The sequence below is a fragment of the Sapajus apella genome, unplaced genomic scaffold, assembly GCF_009761245.1.
Source record: "Sapajus apella isolate SASKATOON/1434 unplaced genomic scaffold, GSC_monkey_1.0 scaffold6, whole genome shotgun sequence".
Lineage (NCBI taxonomy): Eukaryota > Metazoa > Chordata > Mammalia > Primates > Cebidae > Sapajus > Sapajus apella.
Window position 1 is genome coordinate 48,712,910 of NW_022436946.1, and position 24,958 is coordinate 48,737,867.

General features: G+C 35.6%; 1 protein-coding gene across 3 annotated transcripts in view; it reads left to right on the plus strand.

Moving 5' to 3' along the window:
* Window positions 1-24,958, plus strand: part of ASCC3 (activating signal cointegrator 1 complex subunit 3) — a 361,254-nt gene that overhangs the window by 268,107 nt on the left and 68,189 nt on the right. The window contains exon 37 of one of the 3 annotated variants that reach the window (XM_032275179.1): window positions 18,082-19,899. The exons of 1 other annotated variant lie outside the window; for it this stretch is intronic. In XM_032275179.1, coding sequence (XP_032131070.1) covers window positions 18,082-18,084 — 3 coding nt within the window. In that variant the 3' untranslated portion in view covers window positions 18,085-19,899. One more of the 3 variants, XM_032275178.1, reaches the window with a different exon arrangement.

The following is a 24,958-nucleotide window of genomic DNA, read 5'->3' on the forward strand; positions in this document are numbered from 1 at the left end:
GGGCTGCCTCAGCAATGGCGGGTTGCCTTGGCAACGGCGGGCTGCCTCAGCATTGGCCGACTACCTCAGTCCTGGCAGGCTGCCTTGGTAATGGCGGACGCCCCTCCCCCACAGAGCTGGACCGTCCCGGGTTCAGCTGCACTTGTTGTGAAAGTCTCAATCCAGAGTTTCTGGTTGCTGTTCTTTTGTGGGGGTGGGACTAGCCGAGCCTGATCGCCTAGCTCCCTGCTTCAGAGCCTTTTTTAAGTTGGTGTTCCAGTCGCCTGTTGAAGAGGCGCCGGGGTCTGTTTGTTTTCCCCTGCGGCCACTCACTGCGCTGGCTTAAACAGAGGCACTGAGGTTTGTGGCCTTTTTTTTTTTTTTTTTTTGCCCTGGAATCTACTGTCCTGGTTCCCTGCTCAGTCCCCTCTTTAAACAGACAAATGGGCGACTTCTCGTGGCTCCAGTCACCAGCCAAAAGGGCACCGGGACCGGTGTATTTTGTACGGAGAACCGCTGCTCCGGGGCGCCGACAAAGCAGCCGCGCAGGGGAAAGCAGCGGCACCGGCTGGCACAGCCGCGCTGGCCAAAACAGCCGTGCTGGCGACCGTGGAGCTCCTCCGCCTGGGAATTTCCTAGTCTATGGGCAATAAAAATGCAGCATCCACTCATCCTCTGCACTTTCACTGGGAGCTGCAATCCTGAGCTGTTCCTAAATGGCCATCTTGGATCCTCCAGTTTTCTTATTTCTTAAGCTACACATTACATTTCTCTTGGTTTTCAGGATTTGGGGGTGTTAATAGCAGTATAGAGATTATGTTCATTAAGATTTTTCTTTTGAGTCCTCTGGATATGTTGCATTGTGATGATTATGGGCACACACAAAAAATAAGCTAGAAGGTAAACATAGAATGAAAAAAGAATATTAAAACATCAATTCTCTCTTACCAAACATTTAGAAATATATTAACCTATTATTTCTCTTCAATTGTCATCAAAACATAGTTGCAAGTGATGATCTCTTGATTGTATCTAGTCCTAACTGATGGTACCTTCTTTTGGACCTTTCCTTCCTTTAGAAAACAGAAGTATTTATAATCTTGTACTGAGCTATATGGTTTTTTCTTTTATTATTATTATTATTATACTTTAAGTTCTGGGGTAAATGTGCAGAATGTGTGGGTTTGTTACATAGTATGTATGTGCCATGGTGGTTTGTTGCATACATCACCTTGTCATCTACATTAGGTATTTCTCCTATTTTCTCCCTTCCCAATCCCCTCACTCCCTGCTATCCATCTCCCCCACCCCCGACAAGTCCCCAGTGTGTGATGTTACCCCTCCCTGTGTCCATGTGTTCTCATTGTTCAACAACCACTTATGAGTGAGAACATGCAGTGTTTGGTTTTCTGTTCTTGTGTCAGTTGGCTGAGAAATGATGGTTTTCTACGGCCATACCACCCTGAATGTGCCCAATCTTGTCTGGTTTTCTCTTTTTTAAAAATGAATTGGAATTCATGCCCTTTATGTAGTCATTTTGCATATTACCATTAACTTTTCTGAAATAAGAATTAAAATTTCCAGAATACAAAATCAGTGTACACAAATCAGTAGAAGTTTCTATACATCACAACATTCAAGCTGAGAGCCAAATCAAGAATGCAGTCCCATTTGCATTTGCGACAAAAGAATAAAATACCTAGAAATACGGCTGACCAAAGAGGTGAAAAATCTCTACAATGAGAATTAGAAAACACTGCTCAAAAAAATCAGAGTTGACACAAACAAATGGAAAAATATTCCATATTCATGGATAGGAAGAATCAATATTGTTAAAAATGGCCATACTGCCCAAAGCAATTTATATATTCAGTGCTATCTCTATCAAATTACCAATGACATTCTTTACTGAATTAGGAAAGACTATTGGATCTAGAAAAGAGCTTGAATAGCCAAAGCAATACCAAACAAAAAGAACCAAGCTGAAGATATTATGTTACCTAGCTTCAAACTATACTACAAGGCTACGGTGACTAAAACAGTATGGTACTAGTACAAAAACAGACATAGACCAATGGAACAGAATAGAGAGCCCAGAATTGAAGACACACGCCTACAACCAACTGATCGTCAATGAAAAAAGTGGGGAAAAAAACTCTCTATTAAATAAATGGTGCTGGGATAATTACCTAGCCATATGCAGAAGATTGAAGCAGGACCCCTTTCTTACACCATATTCAAAAGCCAACTCAAGATGGATTGAAGACTTGAATGTGAAACCTAAAACTACAAAAACTCTGGAAGATCACCTAGGAAATACCATTCTGGACATAGGCCCTGGCAAAGATTTAATGAAAAAGATGCCAAAAGCAATTGCAACGAAAACAAAAGTTGACAATTGAGACCACATTAAACTAAAGAGCTTCTGCATAATAAAACAGATGTAATGTAATGTAAGCAGCCTACAGAATGGGAGAAAATATCTGGAAACTATTCCTCTGACAAAGATCTAATATTCAGAGTCTATAAGGAACTTAAACAAATTAACAAGCAAAAAACAAATACCACCATTAAAAAGTGGGCAAAGGGCATGAACAGATACTTTTCAAGAGAAGACATACATGTGGCCAACAAGCGTATGAACAAATGCTCAACATCACTAATTCATTAGAAAAATGCAAACCAAAACAACGGTGAGATACCATTTCACACCAGTCACAGTGACTATTATCTTAAAAGTCAAAAAATAACAGATGCTGGTGAGGTTGCAGAGAAAAGGGATCATTTATACACTGCTGGTAGAAACATAAAGTAGTTTAGCCATTGTGGAAAGCAGTTTGGCACTTTCTCAAAATACACTGCTAGTAGAAACGTAAGTCAGTTCAGCCATTGTGGAAAGCAGTGTGGCAATTTTGCAAAGAACTTAAAACAGAACTACCATTTGACCCAGCAATATCATTATTAGGTATATACCCAAAGGAATACAAGTTATTCTACCATAAAGACACATGCAAGCATATGTTTATCGCAGCACTATTCACAATATCAAGGTCATGGAATCAACCTAAATGCCCATTAACAGTAGACAAGATAAAGAAAATGTGGTACATACACACCATGGAAAACTATGCAGCCATAAAAAAAGAATGAGATCATGTCTTTTGCAGAAACATGGTTGGAGTTGGAGGTCATAATCCTAAGTGAAACACAGGAATAGAAAACCAAATACCACATGTTCTCACAAATGGGAGCTAAACATTGAGAACACATGGACATGAAGAAGGGAGCAAAGGATACAAGGGCCTACTTGAGTGTGGAGGCTGGGAGGAGGAGAAGATCAAAAAACTACCTATTGAGTACTATGCTTATTACCTGGGTGGCAAAATAATCTATACCCCAAACCACCACAACACACAATTTACTTATGTAACAAAATTGGTCATATACCCCAGAACCTAAAATTAATTGATTAGCAGAAGATTGTCAGGATTGGTAAAAATTCTGTTTATATCCTCCGAATTCTAACCTTTTCTGTTCTTTTTCTCTGTATGTAGAATGGTTGGGGTCAGCGTGGTAGTTTTCAGAATGATATTGTGTTGACAATACAACCCTTTGACCAAAGAATGGTGGCAACAGACAGTTTCTGAGTTTGCAGATGAAACTGAATTCTTCCAAATAGCATAGAGGAAATTGTCTAAAGAAATAAAGGAAATTGTCTAAAGAAATATTTAACCGTGTATTGCAGTGTGCATATATTGGATGACTTATCTTTAAGTATTTTTCTCCATTTTTTCATACTGAATTTCATTGGTCACCATTCTACCCACAGACTATATATTGATTCATCAAAAATATGTTTATTGTGTGTCTACAATGTGTAAGACACTTTCTAAGGGCAAGATACAGAAGAGTGAACATTACTGACAAACTTCCCGTGTGTGTGTGTGTGTGTGTGTGTGTGTGTGTGTGTGTGTGTGTGTTCATACATAGATAAATTATGGGTAATGGTAGTAAACCATGACACTTTCACCTGGGTATTGCTACTGACTGAAGTCATCATTTAAGTGTGATGCTCTAAGGATGACAGCAGATGTTGCCCATTATCAAAAAGAACATGTAAAGACAAAACAGGAAATAGTATTCTGTGCTTTCTATTAATTGTCCATATGGAGAACTTGCTGTATACATTTCTGGTGGCCTCAAATCAAAAGGACATCAGAGAGAAAGTCTGAATGTGTCCAAAGTGAGCTACGCAAATGATAGAAGACATGTCATTAAAGCACTTCAGTCAGAGAGACAGAGGCTTTGAATCAATATGACTAAAATGAAAATAATGAATAGAGGCCCTCTTTGGGTCTTGAAAACAGTAACTTTTTCATAGTTAGTAGGAGGTTCCATCTGATCCTGCAAGAAATCAACTCAGAGGATTGATTTACTTCAATTGACAGATATAATATAGGCCAAAAATTTATAGATTAAAAAAGAGATAGGATAAATTTATCAAAAGCTACTAAAAAACTAAAATAGAAGATGGAGTTGTGATTGTCATATTTGATGTGATAGATTATATGTGTATATATATATATATATATATATATATATTTTTTTTTTTTTTTTTTTTTTGGTACGAAGCAGAGATCAGGATTGGACCTGCGTGGCATTTGCATGAATTTTTTCTGTTGACCCTCTGGATACTTTAGGAATACTTTTACTCTTCAAAGTATGTGAGCTTTTCTTTTTTAATGTAGCAGTCTGTTAATACTTGCAGATACTAATTCCTGTTGATTATTATTCCATTATATGAAACTATTCCAGTCAACAGTGAGAAAGAAAATACACTTCCACTCATTTTTTTTCTCTTGTAACATCTCTTTTGAGACTTCTATTTTTATTTATTCTTTCCTAGAAGCCAACTACCTTGTCTTTAAATGATAGTAAAAAGCTCTAGTCTGGGTGTAAAGCAAACATTCTATTGTAACTATTTCTCTTCACTAATCTCCTTCTACAATAGAAACCCATTTATTTTAATCCCTTCTAATAGAAACCCTTTTATTTAAATCCCATCTTTTCAATACAGCCATTAAAAAGTGATAATTACTTTTTATTGAGAACCTACTACATGCTAGGCAGTTTATATACATTATTTATAAGCATCAAATTTTACCTTTCAAGTTTAACGTTAATATATAGATAATGCAATTGAATTTTAATGAGATTAAGTTGTTACAGGTTCTATAGAAAGTAGCTCCTTAGAACTCTTTTCCCTATACCTTATTTCCTCACCTAGACATTTTATAGAATAAATAAATATCTTTATCCTATTATTACATTCCAGCTGTTAAATTTTTTTTAAACATTGACATATAAGACTATATACTTGTAAAAAATAAATTAAGAACCAGAGTTACTTTTAAAATTATGTATGACCTTGTAACTAGAATTATAAGTATTAAATGCAGATCTTAATTGCTAACAAAATTATTTCAGCATTTTTTTATTGAAGACATTATTTTAAGTTTTAAGCAATCTGATGCTATTTTGGAAAACATTAGGTATTTTATAAGAACCCTTGCCAAGTTTTTTCTAACACCATGAATTAATAAGCTTCATAATTAAGGCAGCTGCTTCACACCTCTACTGTTAACCAGTGACATTACATCTGTCTTGCTCCATTGATGCCCTCCTCCTAGTTATTGAAGCATTTAGCAGTTTTGGCAACAGGGATTACATAGCACAGAGTAAGTAGTCTAATTAGATATAAGTAAAAATCCTGGGAGAAAAGGGCATTTTGAAAGTAATTTGAAGAATCGCTTAATGATGTTGGCACTGACAGCCAAAGTCCAGAGCAGAAAGTGCCTGTCATCGTGGCAAACCAGGATCATTATCTGATATGTTCAGTGGACTTTTAGAAGGTAGCCTGTTTTAAAACTAGAATAGAAATGAAAGCTTCAAATTTAGAGAAAATTTTTTAAACAGATTTTTCATAATATGCTTACTATAGTATTAATAATTTTGAAAGAAAGCAAAATATGCTCCCAATGTCATATGTCTCAAGAATTTTCAGTTAATTCGTATAACAGATACTTAGTTGTTAATGGTTCTTGTGATGACATGAAACGAGGTTTTATTTATATATCAAATATCCAATTAAAAGTAGAAGAATTCTTATTTTCACACAAGCTTGGATATTGACTAAAAGAATGAGTTTCATGTCTAAATGTAAATAGAACCATGCCAAATTTAGAAAAGTACCAGAACAATAGGATTTTTATGTATCAGTAAATGTCCAGGTTTGTCGGTTTCTCTGTACTGTTCTCTTTAAAAGCACACTGATTCTTTGCTCTGCCTGTATATAGAACATTTTCAATGATGTAATATTTTTAATACTTGAGTTTTGTCAAGCAAGAATTTTTTTACAAGGGAGAAATTCAAAACTAAATAAAAAGGACAAGCCAGTTACAAATAGCATTGGTAGGGGACCCAGCGTGTAAAAAATTAAAGAGTTTATTAAAGGAAAAGTGAAAGAAAGGAAAGGTTAACTGAATAACAGTGAATACCACCAACCTCATGGCCTTCCATTTCCAAATAACCTCATAACAATCACAGGATCCCATCTGCTACTCTTTATCTTCTTAGTGGGGAAACCTAATGGGATATCTTCCAGGGTTTGTGAGAAGAGCTTCCCTAACCCTCTGGCTGGGGAGCTGCCTGGCATCTTTTGGAGAGGCACAGATGGCAACTGTCTTGAAAAAAGGTATCTTTCTACTTTTCTTGGTCTCTTTCCCTTGAGACCTTCCATCTTCTCCATTATTTCCTAACTTCTAGCTTTCTACACCTACAAGCTTTCTTTAACATAGAAAAGTGAAATATTTTCCTGGTAGAAGTCCTCAATCTTAAATATATCTATTGTGATTTAGTAGATTATAGGTTTTTAAGCTGTTTTTTTCCAGCAAGCATAAAATGTATTTGTAATACTATCTGGAATTTGTCCTGTTTTAAATTTTTGTTCTTTTTCTCTTTTCTTAAATACTTTTGGTTTCCTAAACTGTCCCACAGATTAAGGGCAGTCAATTACCAGGATTCCAAAGGTTGATGATTAAATAGGAAATGAATTTAGATTTAGGAATGAGTTTTAGTTATTTAAGAAATGAGTTTAGATTAAAAATATATATATTTATTTTACTATGTACTAGTTTAACTGTGTCATTTACAAAAAAAAAAAACAAAAAAAAAAAAAAAAAAAAAACGGCCCAACCTTGCCCAAGATGACACAACTATTATGGAATCATAACATAAAAACTCACCTGCCAACAGGGAAAGAACAAAGTTAAAATTTATATCTCCCAGCAACCTTTGAATGTCCTGTCTTTTCCCTTTTCTGTTTTGTACTTTTCTTTTTTCCTTGTTTTTACATCTTATTTTGCTCTTTTATCTAAATTTACAAAGTAAGGTACATTAAAAAAAAAAGGGTTGCAACCATAAACTTCTCTGCCTACACTATCTGTAGAAGATACTTTTAGCTTGTTGTTTATTAAAATTTACTATGTATTCTATCCAATACTCAGTGCACTTGGAGAATACCAAAGAAACAGAAGACAGATCCATATTTTTTAAGGAGATTTATACTAGAGCCCTAAAAGCTTAATGAAAACAAAGAAATAAGCTTGTACCTATCTCTGTGTGTCACTGCTGCTCAATATAGCTTTATCTAAGCATGGCAAGTGTTTAGTTCTACCTACAGCATTCAAGGCAAAAAGAGTTGCTGACGTTGTCTTCTCCAAAAGAGTTACCAGCCTGTCATATAGGCAAGATTCAAAAAACAAGCTCCTGGGAGACATATAGGAACATTTACAAAGGGTACTCCAACTAAACATTTTTAAATTGCAAACATAATCTTGATTGGGTTTATATAAATTAAGTCATATTTATAAAACTCCCATGGTATTTTGCTCTCCAGGGAATCTTATTAGGATTCATTTGGCAAAGTAAATCATTATCTGTTTTTGAACATATTTTTATTTATTATTATTAGTAACTCTCTGTTTAACTTAGTGATATAATAACTACTTAAAATTGTCAGTATACGTGCAATCACATGGCAGAAGTGGTGAGAGATTTCTCTGGAGTCTCCTTTAGAGGGGCACTAACCCCATTCGTGAGATCTCTGCTTTCATGACCTAATCACCCCCTCCCCAAAGGTCCCACCTCCAAACACCGCCGTCACCTTGGGAGTTCAGGTTTAACATGTAAATGGAGGAGGGAACACAAATATTCAATCTATAGCATAGCCTATATAGACATTTATATCTCCTGATCACTTTCTTACAAGTCTTATAAGAGACAATAGTCCATGTGCTGAAAGATTCCAGAGCTATATCTTTTGTGATATAACCACTATTTGTGTAAATTGCCACATCACATTAGCTTTTCACATGATAATATTATATTATAAAAGAGTTTCTGCCTGTGGGTGATATCTCTAGCTTTCACTGACTCCCATATTCCACAAGTTACAAAACAAACAGTAGTACACCTCTGAGCCTCAGTTTCCTCAAGAGGTTATTGGAATGATTAAATTACTTTATATAGGTGAAATGCGTAGAACAATTTTTTGTTTATTTGCAATAATCAGTAAATATTGGCTATTATTTAATAATATTTTTGAGCACATATTATATTCTAGCCATGAGGGATACAGCAGAAAACAGGGCTAATGGTTCCAGAACTCGTGGACCTTATAGTTATAGTGGGGTTGGCCAAGAATAAACAAACGTGTAATTTCAGGTGAATATAAGTGAGATGGGGGGAAACGTGATAATATTCAGAAGATAATTAGAGGATGCTGTTATTAATAGGATGGATTGCGATGATAAAGGAAAGCCATTCTGAGGAGATGATATTTGAACAAAGAACTGAATAATATGAAGGAACAAGTCATGGGAAAGCAGGGAAGAAATCCCAAGCAGATGGAAAAGCAAATGCAGAGGAAGCAGAAGCTGCTTGGAAATTTCAAAAATAGCAGAAAAGCCAATATGCTTAAAGTGCAGTGCACACTGAGAGGGACTAGGAGGCAGAGGTGATGTCATCTAGGCCCATAGTAAGGAGAAGAGTGAGTTTTATCCTAAGTGTTCAGAGGAGCCATTGGTGGGATTTTGATCCCATGAGTTCTGTGATGTTATTGATAGTGAAAAAGACCATTCTAGCTTTTTTTGTAGAGAACTCGCTTTTGCAGAAAGTCCACATGAAAGAAGATGGTGGCTTGGATATAGTGGTTAGAAGTTGAAATGGTGAGTAGTAGTCAGACCTAGGATGTTTTAAAGGTTGAGCCAACAGGAATTAATGACTGATTGATTTTGAGTAAAGAACAGAAGATGATGCCTAGGTTTGGACCTGAAAAATTTGGTGAGAGAGAATACCATTAATTAAAATGGAAAGCATGGAGTAAAGAGCAGGGTGTGTATGTGTTTTGGGGAATGGAGGGACTGTGACAGGCACATGGATTCCTTTTTTTTTTTTTTTGAGATGAGGTCGCATTCTGTCACTAGGCTGGAGTGCAGTGGCACTACCTTGGCTCACTGCAACCTCCACCTCCTGGGTTCAAGTGATTCTCCTGCCTCAGCCTCCCCAGTAGCTGGGACTATGGTCATGTGCCAGCACGCCCAACTAATTTTTGTATTATTAGTAGAGATGGGGTTTCACTATTTTGGCCAGGGTGGTCTCAATCTCCTGACTTCATCATCCACCCGCCACAGCCTTCCAAAGTGCTAGGATTACAGGCATGTGCCACTGCACCCGGCCAGATTCTTTTCCAAGTTTCAAAGTCATGGAATTGGTTGAGATCATCTGAGCAGTCAATGTCAATGAGAGGTCTAAAGGTTGAGCTCTGAGAATGCTAGCATGTAGACATTGGGGAAAGAAGGAAGAAAAGGTGTGACAACAAAGAAAACTAGGAGTGAGGAACAATAAGCAAAAAGGAAAACATCCAGGAGAGTGCGTTGTCCTGGAAACCAGGTGGAAAAAAGTATCTCAAGAAGGAGATCATCTCAAGAAACTAGATGTCAAAGGAACATAGCTCAAAATAATATGACCCACAGCCAACATCATGCTGAATAGAAACCGGAATCTTTCCCCTTGAGAACTGAAACAAGGCGAGGATGCCCATTTTCATCCATCCTATTCAACACAATACTAGAAGTGCTAGCCAGAGCAACCAGGCAAGACAACGAAATAAAAGACATCCAAATAGGAGAAAAAGAAGTCAAACTGTCTCTCTTTGGTGATAATATGATTATATACTTAAGAAAACCCTAAAGACTCCACCAAAAGAATATTAAAACTGACAAACGATTTAGCAGGGTTTCAGGATACAAACTCAATGTACAAAACTCAGCAACATTTCTGTACACCAATAATGTTCAACCTGAGAGCCAAATCAAGAATGAAATCCTATTTAAAATAGCCACAACAAAAGTAAATACCTGGGAATACATCTAATCAAGGAGGTGAAAGATCTCTATGAAGAGAACTTCAAAATACTGTTAAAATATAACATAGATAACACAAACAAATGGAAAAACATTCCATATTCATAGATTGCAAGAATCAGTATCATTAAAATAGCCATATGGCCCAAAGCAATCTACAGATTCAATGCTATTTCTATCAAACTACCAGTGTCACTTTTCACAGAATTTGGAAAAACCTTTTTTTAAAATTCATGTGGAACCAAAAAAGAGCCCAAATAACCAAAGCAATTCTAAGCAAAAAGGACAAAGCCAGAGGCATCACATTACCTGACTTCAAACTATATTAAGGGGTTACAGTAACCAAAACAGCATGGAACTCATACATAAACAAACACATAAACCAGTGGAACAGAATAGAGAGCCCAGATGTAAAGCCACAAACCTGCAGTCATCCAATCTTCAAGAAAGTCTACAAAAATGATCAATGTGGAAAGGACTCAATGAACCCGCTAGCCATATGTAAAAGAATGAAACTGGACCCCTACCTTTAACCATATACAAAAAATAGCTCAAGCTGGATTAAATATTTAAATGTAAGACCTCAAACTATAAGAATCCTAGAAGAAAACCTAGGGAACACCATCAGCCTGAAGGAATAATTTATGACTAAGTCCTCAAAAGCAATTGCAACAAAAACAAATTGACAAATAAGACTTAATTAAACTAAAGAGCTTCTGCACAGCAAGAGAAACTATTAAAAGACTAAACAGACAACCTACAGAAAATATTCACAAACTATGTGTCCAACAAAGGTCTAGTATCCAGAATCTATAAAGCTCTTAAGCAATTGAAGAAGCAAAAAAAAACAAAAAAAAAAACCCATTTAAAAATGGGCAAAAGACATGAACAGACATTTCTCAAAAGAAGACATACAAGCATCCAACAAACATGAAAGTACACTGTACATCATAATCATCAGAGAAATGCAAATCAAAACCACAATAACATACTATCTCATACCAGTCAAAGTGGCTTTTTTTTTTTTTCTAGACAGAGTCACTCTGTCACCTAGGCTGGAGTGCAGTGGCATGTTCTCTGCTTACTGCAACGTCTGCCTCCCAGGTCTAAGCGATTCTTCTGCCTCAGCATCCCAAGTAGCTAGGATTACAGGTGCCTGCCACCATGCCTGGCTAATTTTTGTAGTTTTAGTTAAGATGGAGTTTCACCATGTTGACCAAGCTGGTCTCAAACTCTTGACCTCAGGTGATCTTCCCACCTCCACCTCCCAAAGTGCTGGTATTAGAGGTGTGAGCCACTGCACCCAGCCCAGAATGGCTATTATTAAAAGTCAAAAAACAACAGATGTTGGCAATGATGTGGGGAAAAGGGCATGCTTATAAACCGTTGATGGGAATATAAACAGTTTATATTCATCCACTGTGGAAAGCAGTTTGGAGATTTCTCAAAGAATTAGACACAACTACTGTTCAACCCAGCAATCCCATTACTGGTGATCCAAAAAAAAAAAAAAAAAAAACAAATCCTTCTACCAAAAAGATACGAGCACTCACATGTTTATCTCAGCATTACTCACAATAGCAAAGACATTGAATCAACCCAGGTGCCCATGAACAGTGGACTGGATAAAGAAAATGTGGAATACAACATGGAATACTACACAGCCATTAAAAAAAGAACAAAATCATGTCCTTTGCAGCAATTTGGATTCAGCATTATCCTAAGCAAATTAACACAAGTACAGAAAACCAAATACCACATGTTCTCACTTATAAGTGGGAGCTAAACATTGGGTACTCATCAACACAAGGATGACTGTAGACACTGGAGACTGCTAGAGGGGTTGAGGGAGAGAGACAAGAGTTGAAAAATTAATTGTTAGGTGCTGTGTTCAGTACCTGGGTGATGGAATTATTCACGCCTGAAACCTAAGCATCACACAGTATAACAGATAACAGACCTGCATATGTACCCACTAAATATAAAACAAAAGTTGAAAATTAATTAGTTAAAATTAAGATACATCTATGCAATGAAATACTGTGCAACCATTAATCTGTGTATAGATGTACACCTATACCTCTAGCCATGGAATGCCATCCACAACATATTGTTTAGTGAAAGGAAAAAAAATTAAGATACAAACAGTGTATCTAGCTTGAACCATATATATTACTATGCATACATATCATAGTAAAAGATTTAGATGAATGTATACCAATATATTAACACAGATCACCTCTAAGTGGTGGAATTTTGAAGAATTTTTTCTTGATTATGTGTTTATTGTCTGATGTTTCCAATGAGTAAATGATGTATTTAAAATAATTTTAAAGCTACTTTAATTTTTACATAAAAATTTTTCTATTTTCTAATCACTAAAATATCAAGAAGGGGATGGTGATTAACTGAGACTGTCGAGATACAGAGTTAGATGAGAGCTGAGAATATTTATTCAACTGATAAGATGGAGATCCCAAGTGTCTTCAATGAGTAATTTCAGTGGAGGGTTGAAGACAAAAGACGTGAGAGCATTCAAGAGAGAATGAATTTTAAGAAAATAGAAACAGTAAATACAGCTGGGACTATCCTTCCTTACATGGAGCTAGGGAGGCAGCAGTGGTATGTAATCGGTTTTCTTTCCTTTTCTAAAGCTGTTGCAGCATATCTGTATGCTCATGGAAATGATCCCAGGCATGGGGCAGGGAGATAATACAGGAAGGAGCAATGTCCTTAAAAAAACAAAAGACAAATGAGGATCAATGTATAATGGAAGAATTGGCCTTAGGTAGAAGTAGAGAAAATTTATCCATTATAATAGAAGATATACCGTGTTGGAGTACTGATATAAGGAGGTTGCTGTTGGATAGTGAGATAAGGAAGAAATACCCTTCTGTTGGCTTTAATTTTTTTGTAAACGAAGAAGCAAGATCATCAGCTGAAACTGAGGCAGTGGGGAATGACCTGTAAATGTAGGTAAAAGCCATTAAAACATTGAGGTGGCCATAGTATGGTGGATTTAATACGATATTTGCATTTCAGAAACATGGGTTCAAATCTCAGCATGACCATTTTAACCTCTTTGTGTAACTGGCAAGTTACTTAATCTGTCTAAGCCTCAATTTCTTTATTCATTAAAAAATGTGTGATTATGCCTGCCCTATTTATCTTCACAGGGTTACTGTGTGTATCCAATAAGGTAATTAGATAATTAGTATGTATGTGCTTATAAAGCATCATACATATTTAAGACACACATGTTGGAACATAGCTGACCTTACTTTAGACAGGTTTTTTTGTTTTGTTTTGTGTTATGCTGTGTTTTGGTTTAAGTTTGTTGTTTACATTTGCTTTTCTTTTGCATTCAAAGCTGCTTTACTCCAGACACCTTTCTTTATATTTGTAGGGGTTCAGAGCACTTAGTCTCTCCCTGACTATCAGAAAAGCAGCCTTATTGGACTCACTAAGAAATATTTTATTTCATTATTAGTGGCTTGGAAGAATAAAAAAACGTACAGGATCTTGTGACTATTATGCTACCAAGTAATCTTTGCTCTTAAGAGGCACTTAAAAAAACAAATGTTAATGTATACGTTTAAGGTCTGCAACATGACGTTATGAGATATATAGTAAAATGGTTGCTATAGTGAAAGAAATTTGCATATCCATCCTCTCTCATAGTTACCCTTTTGGTGGCATTTTCTGAGTTTTGCCTCTTTGGTTGCTCTGCCTTACTCCCTGTTCCCTTCTTCCTGTCTCCCTTGGTTAATATTTTACTAAAGCCATGGCTCTGGGGCTTAGAGTACCACAGGGGAGAGACACAGTCTGTAAGAAATGATTCTTCACTGCCACATCATCCTATCTCCAAATAAAAAAGCACCAAGACTCTTTAATGAGACATTACCCTGGCTTCCAGACCAATGTCTGTGCTTCTAAGAGTGCTCATCTATTTATATTTGTTTAAAAAAAAAAAAGCCACTTAGTAATTAGAAGAAATCATAAAGCAATTATGATTAGTAATACTGATTATGGCTGGGGTCATTACTCCTTCACTAAGATGCTTTGCAAATGGATTAGCACTTCTTTGAATTAGGAACTTGGGCTTGAAAGCTATGAGGAAGCTGTATTAGTAAGAAAAATGTTCTTTATTTTGGGACTAAGCAATAATCTGCAAAACAGTTAGGAAGCCATTGGGAACCTGGCTGAGAGAAAAATCAGGCAAATCAAATTGGCCATTTTATTAGGAATATATTCATCTGGGAAAATGCACTTGATTCAATTGCAGTTAAAGCTCTGGTCAATTTAATCTAGTTCTTTGCTAATGCTAAGTCTAAGATGGTTGGACTGTGATATTTAGTATTGATCTTCCTGAATAATTAGGCAAATATTTCATTATTTAATATGATACTAGGCAGCAAGAAACCATATTTAATGTCTAAGTATTTATAAAATATAGGTTTTCAATAATAAACATTTTTGTTATACAAAGAAAGCACTACTTCCTTTTAGTTTTTAATGAGGAATTAAATGTCCATTTATTCTTTTACACAGGTACTGTTTTTTTTAATAATCTCTTTCTTCCTCTGCTACGACTTATTCTTGGCCTCCTTTCCTAGTTAATCCTGTTTGTCCTTCATTTTCTCCCATTTGGAAGATTATTTGTCCTATACCTATTGCTATTCTACAGATAATTCTTAAACATAGACCTTCAACAGTCCAACAAATATATTTATTTAGCACCCACTATGTTAGGTACAAGAGGAAACATGATAATTAAGATATGATTCCTGCTTTCAAGAAGAGAACAGGCCTATGTCTAAGACGTGATTATAGCTTGATAGCAACAGTCTTGAAAGTGTAACTGCTACTGGCATATCTGGAATATGCTGAAATTCTGGTTATTAAAAACGTGGTTTATAATGTATAGAACTGCAGGGCATTATGTTAAATGAAATAAGCTGAGCATAGAAAGACACACATTACCTGTTAACAGTCATATGTGAGAGCTAAAATAAAATTGATCCCATGGAGGTAGGGAGTAGAATAATAGTTACCAGAGGCTGGGAGTGTGGGGGATGAAGAGAAGTGGGTTAGTGGGTACAAACATACAGTTAGATAGAAGGAATAATTTCTAATGTTCAGTAGCTCAATAGAGTGACTCTTATTAACAAGAATGTATTGTATATTTCAAATATCTGGAAGAGAAGACCTAGAATGTTTGGATATCACAGTTACCCTGACTTGATCAGGGTGTGTATGCACAATATGTATCCACATATTGAAAAAAAACATGTACCCCATAAATATATGTAACTATTATACATCAATAAAAAATGAAAAATAAAACAAAGTGAAACACCTTAAAAATCAAGAAAACTTTTTGAATATTAAAAGAAAGAACATGGGCTTTGGAGTGAAACAGGCATAACTACACCATTTTCTAACTATATGACCTTGGGCTTGTCGTTTAACCTAAGATTTATGCTCCTCTATAAAGTAAAGGGGATGATTAAATAAAATAATGTGCATAAAACCTTAGTACATTACCTACCATATGATATCTGTTGTTGCTAGCTTTCATTAGTGATAATATTTTAATATTGATAGCAAATTCAGATCATCAATGTATTATAACTTATATAAATCATATCTATATAGAACAAGTATCATTATTCTCTTCTATTTAAAAAACCTTACAAGATGAATTTAGATTCCTTAGCCTGACATATGGGATTGTTCTGAATCTGGCTTCAGCATAGGGCATAGTGAGAATAGCCCTCACCTTCAACTGCTCTTTCCCTTTTACTTCCTCATGAAGCTCATGCTAATCCATGTGCCAGGAATGCCTCCTTTCAGCAGGTGAATCATATAACTTTTCAGAAAAATATTCAAGTTAGATTCTAATTCTATAGTATGAGCCAAAATAAATTTCAGTTAGATTAAGAAATAAAGCCAAGCATAATGTTAAAATTTTATATTCTTCCCTTTTTAAAGTTCGAAAAGGGGAAGATGGGAAGAAGCACAAAAAAAGAGTTGAAGAAATTGCAAAAGGAAATGGGTAAATTTGCCTACATAAAAATATAGAATATATGCATGCCTATAAATACAATTTAAAAGGCAATAATATATGTCATAATTCTGAAAGATAAAAAGGTAATATTTTTTAATAATCAGAATATTTAAAAAGCCACTAATACTCCAGTGGTAAAATGAAGAGAGGGCATTTGGTAACAGCTTACAAAAGAATAAATTCAATTTAACAAATGTAAAGAAAACACTCAAACTTCTGTGATAAAGGAAATAGAAATTGAAAAAAAGTGGCAACCATTTTGGCCTGTGAAATTGTTGGGGATTCAAAAAGGACAATACACGTTGTTGATGAGAACACTGTAAGTTGGACATTCCCAAACACTGCTAAACAGTCTTCATTGATGTGGAAATTTGATATCTATCAAAATTTTTATTTTAGGTTTCTAAAAGATTTGAAATTTAGTGTTTTAATTACATTTTAGGAATTGATGCTAAGGAATTAAGTGTACTGTCAAAATGTGTGTACACAAATGGTCATCACGGCATTATTTATAATTTTAAAAAACATAGAAAACTTTCCTGTAAAGGACAGTATCTCTCTTTCAGAATAAATAATTTATTACCACTGAAACATAAACTTAAGTTCTTGAAGGAAAATCAGTGGGGAAAAGTGTTTTTATATAGCCTTATATACCTACTCTAATAGATATTTATGCTTGTCCTGTCAAACAATCAAAGACCACTTAATAATTAACTGAATAGCTTTGAAGAGCTCTTTCAAGAAAAAAATCTACCTACTGATTAATAATTCTTAGCAGACTGTAATCCTCCCATCAGGAGAAGGCTAAAATGAATATTTTTATGCTGGGTTACAATATTTATGACAGAAGCCTAGAGGAATTTCCAGTGATATCTTTTGATTTCTAAATTCAAAGAAACGGGTATGCCTCATTCTCATACTATGTATTCTAAAGAAATTGTTGGTACTACAAAATGAAATACGTGGAAATGGCCTTTATTACAGTAGTATTATTCACACATCTGTTTTTTGTCTTAATATTACATTCTCCTGAAAAAGGGTTCCACTTATTTCGCAGTGTTTTCCAACTGACAGTCCAGTGGAATGTAAGCATATCTCAGAAATTTGATTATTTCAGAAAGCTAGAGCTCATTGTGCTTTAAAAAAAATTGAGGCATAAGAAGGATTTTCCAAATGTCACCCTCCTTAGATCATAAAATGTACTTTCTTATATTGTTGTTTTGTGTGTAACTCAGAAGAATAATGCAATTTGGCAGAAGCACTGTGGTCTCAGTTTTCAAATATTTCTGTTGGTAAGAGATAATTATTCTATGTATTATTCCTTCAACTTATTAGATTTAGGTCTTTTATACCATCTTTGTCGATATTTTCTGTTATTTATTAAACAGTGTCAAAATATGTAAAATAAATGCCAAACAGGTGTCATCTTCTTTTGACAGATCAACAAATGAACAGCTCAGAATCAGTGACTGAGCTGACAGTATTGCTTTGCTAAACTAAAAGCATAGAAAGGGTCATGAACTGGAACTACTTTTACTTTTTAACCAGTGAAGAAGGAAGAAAAGAGAGAAAGGAAAGAATCAGTTAAGGCCTCAAAATAACTACTGAATGCAACTAAAATCAGGGAAAAAACAAAAGATGAATAGATTGTCATTTGAGACCAGCACCAAGGTGATGTGGGTGATACCAGACTGAAACTTAAAAGCAGAGTTTTTGTTGTTTTTTTTTTTTTAAATCATGGACTTGAAATATGATGTGATGGTTATTTAAAATATTTTTGTTAATGAAGTTTCTACATATATAACATATATGGATTTCAGAATTCAAGGAATTTTAACACAATACATTTAGACCCATGTTAAAATCTATATGTGTGTGTGTTTATGGGTTTCTTTGCTGATTCAGAAGACCTCTAAGGATCTTTCAGAGTCCTGAGTCTATCATTATAAATATCAGCATATTATGGATATATTAAAATGCTAGAAAGCTCATTAATATGGAGCTGATAGAGTCACGTTAAATGCAATTTTGCTATTTATAGACCAAAGCAATGGTTTTTTTTTTCTTTTCGGAGAAGACAAAAATCCACAGATAACCATCACATCAGTGTATCAATGAAGTAAAGCCACTGACTAAACAGTCTTCTTTTATAAAACAAGTTGTTGGTTGCTGTATTTGAGAATTCAGAAATGTATATGTACCTGATGTATCCTCATATCACACTCGAGAAGTTTACTATCTAATGAATCAGCCCCATATATGCATATCAAACTTAAGAGCTGTACCTTATAACCCCTCATCATGTACATACTTTGTTTTCCAATGTGAAAAGCACCAAGGAAATGCAAACTAAATTGAGGAACTGGGTTAATTTAGCTTACAGAATGTGCTTGCCGTGTGTGTGTGTGTGTGTGTGTGTGTGTGTGTGTGTGTGTGTGTGTGTTTCTCTAAGATGTTTTGGGGTTTGACTATGACTTTAGCCGTAAGAATGCATGTTTGCTTTCTCTTGATTCACACAGAGCAGATGGATGCTTGACTGCCTGCTAATCCACAGCTGGAATGGTTTCAGCAGTTTCCACGTTGCTGGGTTAGAGTGGCTTTTCTAGTGGACTGAGAGGGCAGCAAAAGAGGGATATCATTATTCATCAGTATCCCAGTGGGAGTGCTGCCAGCAGAGATTAATTTTTTCTGTTATGCTTGTAAAACAAGCTCAGGTGGAGTCTCTAATCCTCGGGGCACGGGTGGCAGATCAAGGAAGATGCTACAAAGCTAGTTAATTTTCTGATTCTGGGGGAAGCAGAAGCTCTGTTAGATGTATAAATACATGATTGCAAATTTAAGTAGCTCAAATCCAAATGGGATCTTCCCCGACATCTGGTACTGAAAATCTCTATTTTTCTTTGTTGTCTTTAAATATAACTTTTTGAAAGTTTACCCTGGAGCCGAAATGTTGATAGCTCTAAATATTGGAATAATTTTATGAAATAATAACTTCAAATATCTGAATTTTGCAAACATGAACTAAAGCAAAAACTTTATACCTAAACAGTCGCTAAGTTAGATGTCCAAAGTACATCCACTTAACATACATTACCAGAAAGATATAGCATTAGCTATTTGATTAATAGGTGTCATTTTGTTTTCTAAGGCATAACCATTCTATTTTTAATGGTTTTATTTTTATTATCCCAATTTAAGATTTCCATGTGACACCTGTTTCCAACATCTTATTCTATGATCTATCAATATGTTTATCTTTTTGAGCAATGAATATGGGTTTCAAAATAGAATTAAGTGATGGTTTTAACAAATGTAAAAACATTTTTGTTTTAATGGAGTCTGGCTCTGTCACCCAGGTTGGAGTACAGTGGCACCATCTTTGCTCACTGCAACCTCCGCCACCCAGGGTCAAGCAATTCTCCTTCCTCAGCCTCCCGAGTAGCTGGGATTACATGCACGCACCACCATACCCAGCTAATTTTTGTGTTTTTTTTTTAGTGGAGATGAGGTTTCACCATATTGGCCAGGTTGGTTCTTGAACTCCTGACCGCAAGTGATCCGCCCACCTCGGCCTCACAAAATGCTGGTATGACAGGTGTGAGCCACCACGTCCATCCCTGTAGCAGAATTTATACATTCAGTGACTTATTAGGATTATTTGTCCGAAAAGCTGTTTTTAATAGGCCCTGCTGTTACAAAAAAATATTAACTCCAGGCTCTATTGTACATTCTTTTGATTATTTGGGGAGCAAAATGTGATCCACTAATGGTTATTTTGGTTTTTTGGTTTTTGTTTTGTTTTGTTTTATTCATTAGCTTTACTTTTGTTTGGAGAAAACAACAGGAAGTTATTTGAAACCAATTCAAGTGAGTAAGTTTGTTAAGTCAGGCAATGTAATTTGGGGTTATAAAAAATTTTGTATGACTGCAAAGATAATGTGTAGTTCCTAAAGTCATTCTGATTACAATGCCAAAAAAGGAGTTTCACAGTATTTTGAGTAGTGAATGCCCTATTGAAATGCATTTATTACCTCCAAGGTATTTATTTTGATTAACATAACATACATATATTCTGGTATGTTTATTTAAAACCAGTCCCTCCTGTGGTTCTACTCATACCTTACATAATGAAATAAAACTTTATTTAAGTTTCAGATTTTTGTTAATACTGAGTCCAAATCTTGTTTTACCAAGAGTATTCTGTAGTTCAAGAAGAGATACACATTTTTAAAAGCACTAAGTAGAATTCAAAGATTAACACTTCATAGAAGAAGCTCCTATAAAAAGGAAAGATTCGTTAAGTGTCAAGAAGACTTTCTCCTCATGATAAAATAGACAGAGGGCATAATATGGAATGAAAGCAAGCAAGTCTAAGAGGGGATGGAGAGATAACTGAGGAGTTAAGAAGCCTATAGCAGTTTGTTAAGTCATTTTTGTGGTAGTAATGATTGCTAATACATTGAAATAATTGTTTCCCCAATCTATACTACATTAGCCATCTCTTGTTGCCAGCTATCTGCTCCACTCAGAAGAAAACTATGATATCTTTTAATGCTGTACGTAGCCTAAATAAGGAACAAAAACAACCCCACAAATCTCTCGTTTCTTCATTTTACATGTTCCATCATGACTTCTTGAAAATTTTCTTTTTGAGATATGACTTACAAATTATGCGATTAATTCTGTAGTAGCATTTGATACTCTATCATCATAAAGAGCGTTGTTTCAGCAAATCAAAATAGAGAATTTTATTTACAAGAATTTTGCAGAAATTTTAGGGATACCCATTTCTTCCTAATCAAAGCAGGGTACAGTGCTTTTCACTTTGGGTTTAAGTTTTAGCACACAATCATACAGAAAATTATTTTTCCCGAAATACACATCAGGACATCATCAATTTTCTCAGTAACCTCCCTGAATACTTTGATATTCAGGTCTTTTGTTTTTGAGCACTTACAGTATCATTAGTATTAGGTAGTTTTCTTCTTATATTACCGTAATAAACCAAAATATAAACCATTCTTCCTATCCTTGTATGTTTTTTCAAAGAAAAAAGGGATTATTGAGTATTTTCTCCTTTTTTGTTTATAGTGACAATAAGGTGTACTTGAAAATGCCCCAATTTTGGAATAGACAGAACTGAGTTGATTTCTAATTCTGCCACTTACTATTACAAACTTTCTTTTAATGTTAATCAGCCTAACTCGACCTGATTCTTATTGCCTGATTCTGGATTTGCATGTTATTCAAACACTCTCCAGCAACACTTTCATTGATTTAATGAAATAATGTGTCTCTTTCAAAATTTTTAGTTACCTTTTCTAATCATTTTTCATTGATTTGCATTATATCATTCAATTGATTTCATACAATTAGAGAGTGACAAAGTGGTTGACTAATGGCCAGGGATAGATTACAGTGTTAAACTGGTAAGAATGCTATTTAATTGGCTGACATGTTTAGGAGTAGTTATGTTATGACTCTTGCTTCCTTACACAACTTTGTAGTTGCAGAAACTTAAATGATGAATACCCACATGACAGAGACACCCTGCATAATAGAAGGTGACTTTGATTTAGTACAACTGCAAAGCACCATCGTAGTAACAATCTTATTATCTCTGAGCTTATTTCTTTATTAAAAGAAATAGGTAAAACAAAAATGATACCTATCTTGCTTCACACAGTTGCTGTTTTTAATTTATAATAATATTGATTAAAGCACTTGAAAAACTGTTAAGCACTATTTAAATATTGTTACACCACATTGAAGGGAAGCAAACTACAATTAAAATAATTAAGAAAAAGATCAATATAAATATATAGAGAAAATGAAATGGTATTTTTTGCTTAAATACTAGTTCTATTCTTCAATTCATTTTTACCTAGGAAAAGAAAAATAAGTTTTTTCATTATCTATTTATTCAGCAGATTTTTATAAATCATGTTAATGTACAGAGTGATGCTAGGCACTGGAAAGAGGGCACTTTTTATTATCAAATTATCTGCTACAACCCCCCAGAAATAGTCTTAACTCTAGGTGGCAGGCACCATCCTTTTTCATTCAAAACAAAAAATGCCTACAATCTGCCAGTTCCTGTGCTCTCTCTATATTATTTCTTTTTTTTTTCTTTCTTTCTTTTTTTCTTTTTTTCTTTCTTCTTCCTTTTTCTTGGCAGGGTCTCTGCCACCCAGACTGGAATGCCACGGTACCGTCATAGCTCATTGCAGCCTCAAACTCTGTGCTCAATCTCCCTGCTTCAGGCTCTCAGGCAGCTAAGAGTACAGGACTGCAAGCATGCACCACACCCAGCTCCCAGCTTCTTCCTTTTTTTTTTTTTTTTTTTTCTTTTTTTTTTTTTTGAGACGAGGGTCTCTGTGTTGCAGAAGCTGGTCTCCAACTCCTAGCCTCAGGCGATCCTCCCACGATGGCATGCCAAAATGCTGGGATTACAGACATAAGTCTATTATCTTCTTTTCTTCTCAGAGCATAACAGCACTCTCTGGAGTAGATATTACTTATTCTGTTTTATGGATGAGACAACTGAGGCTCTGAAAGTTTAACAAAGTCTACATTATAAGTGACAGACTCAGCATTCACCTCAGTTCTGTCTGATTTCAAAATTAAGGGACTTTCAAGTATACCTTACTTTCTCCATAAGTAAAATAGTAGAAAATACTCAATAATCCTTCTCTTCTTTTTTTTTTTTTTTTTAAGTGAAGGGGAGGGAGGGATCTTAGGTAAGTATGGTCTATATTTTGGTTTATCGTAGCAATATAAAAATATTCTGAGGAGATAGACTGCATGGCAGTGTGAGGAGCACAGCAGACCCTCTCCACAGGGAAACTCATTCAACTGCTTGGAAGTTATTTTTTAAAAGCCAGCTATTTAAAGTCTTTGAAAGTTGTCCTAAGGACTTGCAGCAAATGAATAAACATCTATTCAAGATAATGTACTAAATCTTAATAACAAGAGTGAATGTCTGTGGATTTGAGCCACAATCCATTCACACCCCTGCATTCTAGCTCAAGATGATGAAAGCTGTGTTCTAGACATTTGCAGTCAAGAATATAGAACTACCTTTCCAAACTAAGACTATGTTTTCATCCCAGGATGGTCAGGCAACCAGCATCTCTCAACTGCCTTCCCTACTACCCCCAACTCCTCCTAATGCAAACTCCTTGTATTATAGGAGCTCTAATTTAAGCAGTATTGGTCAAGAATACCAGTCTCCCTTCTCCTGCCTAGCCCTTGCTCATAGGGTAGAAGTTTTATTCTACCGGGGTTAGACTTACAATACTGTGACTGATCACCCCTACCCTAGCTCACTTAGAGGTTGAAGGTTTCGTTCTGGGAGAGGCAAGCTGAGAAGACCAGAAGCTACTGTCTCTGCCCAGAAACCTCAACTCTTAGAGTAGGGTTGTCAGTCTGCAAGAAGTGGGCCACTGATCCCACCTCTAGCAATAGCACAGAAGTTCTACTCAGGTGAAGTGATAGACATTAAGAAGAAAGAATTCCACAGCTCTGGTTAAGGCAACTAACTTTATTTGGAAAAAGGTGTGGAAGTTCATGCCTAAGAACATTAACATACAAACTTATATAAATTCATACCTGCTCTTTTTCCTTCTCTCAACTTCTGTAGAATGCTTAACATTATATAAAGTAATAATTACATGTACTTTTTAGTTTATAACATGTGGAAGTATAATATGTGTAACATTAGCAATAAAAAGGGGGAATCGGGTGCAGTGTCTCATTCCTGTAATCCCAGCACTTTGGGAGGCCAAGGTGGGTGGATCACAAGGTCAGGAGATCAAGACCATCTTTGCCAACAAGGTGAAACTTTATCCCTACTAAAAAATATAAAAATTAGCTGAGCCTGGTGGCGTGTGCCTGTTATCTCAGCTTACCCAGGAGAATTGCTTGAACCTGGGAGGTGGAGGTTGCAATGAGCCAAGATCACGACACTGAACTCAAGAGCTAGACTCCGTCTCAAAAAAAAGGGGGGAAGGTAATAGAGCTGTATATGAATAATGCTTTCATATCTCACTAAAATTAGGTTAGTATAAATCTGGAACCAATTTTAATAAGGTAAGATGTATATTTTAGCCCTAAAACAACCATTAAGGAAACAAAACATAAAAAGTGAGCAAAATTGGCCATGTGCAGTGGCTCACACCTGTAATCCCAGCACTTTGGGAGGCTGAGGCAGGTGGATCACCTGAGATCAGGAGTTTGAGACCAGCCTGGCCAACATGGTGAAACCCCTCCTCTACTAAAAATACAAAAATTTAGCCAGGAGTGGTGTCAGGTCCCTGTAATCCCAACTACTCAGGAGGCTGACACAGAAGAATCACTTGAACCCAGGAGGTGGAGATTGCAGTTAGCCAAGATTGTACCACTGTACTCCAGCATGGGCAACAAG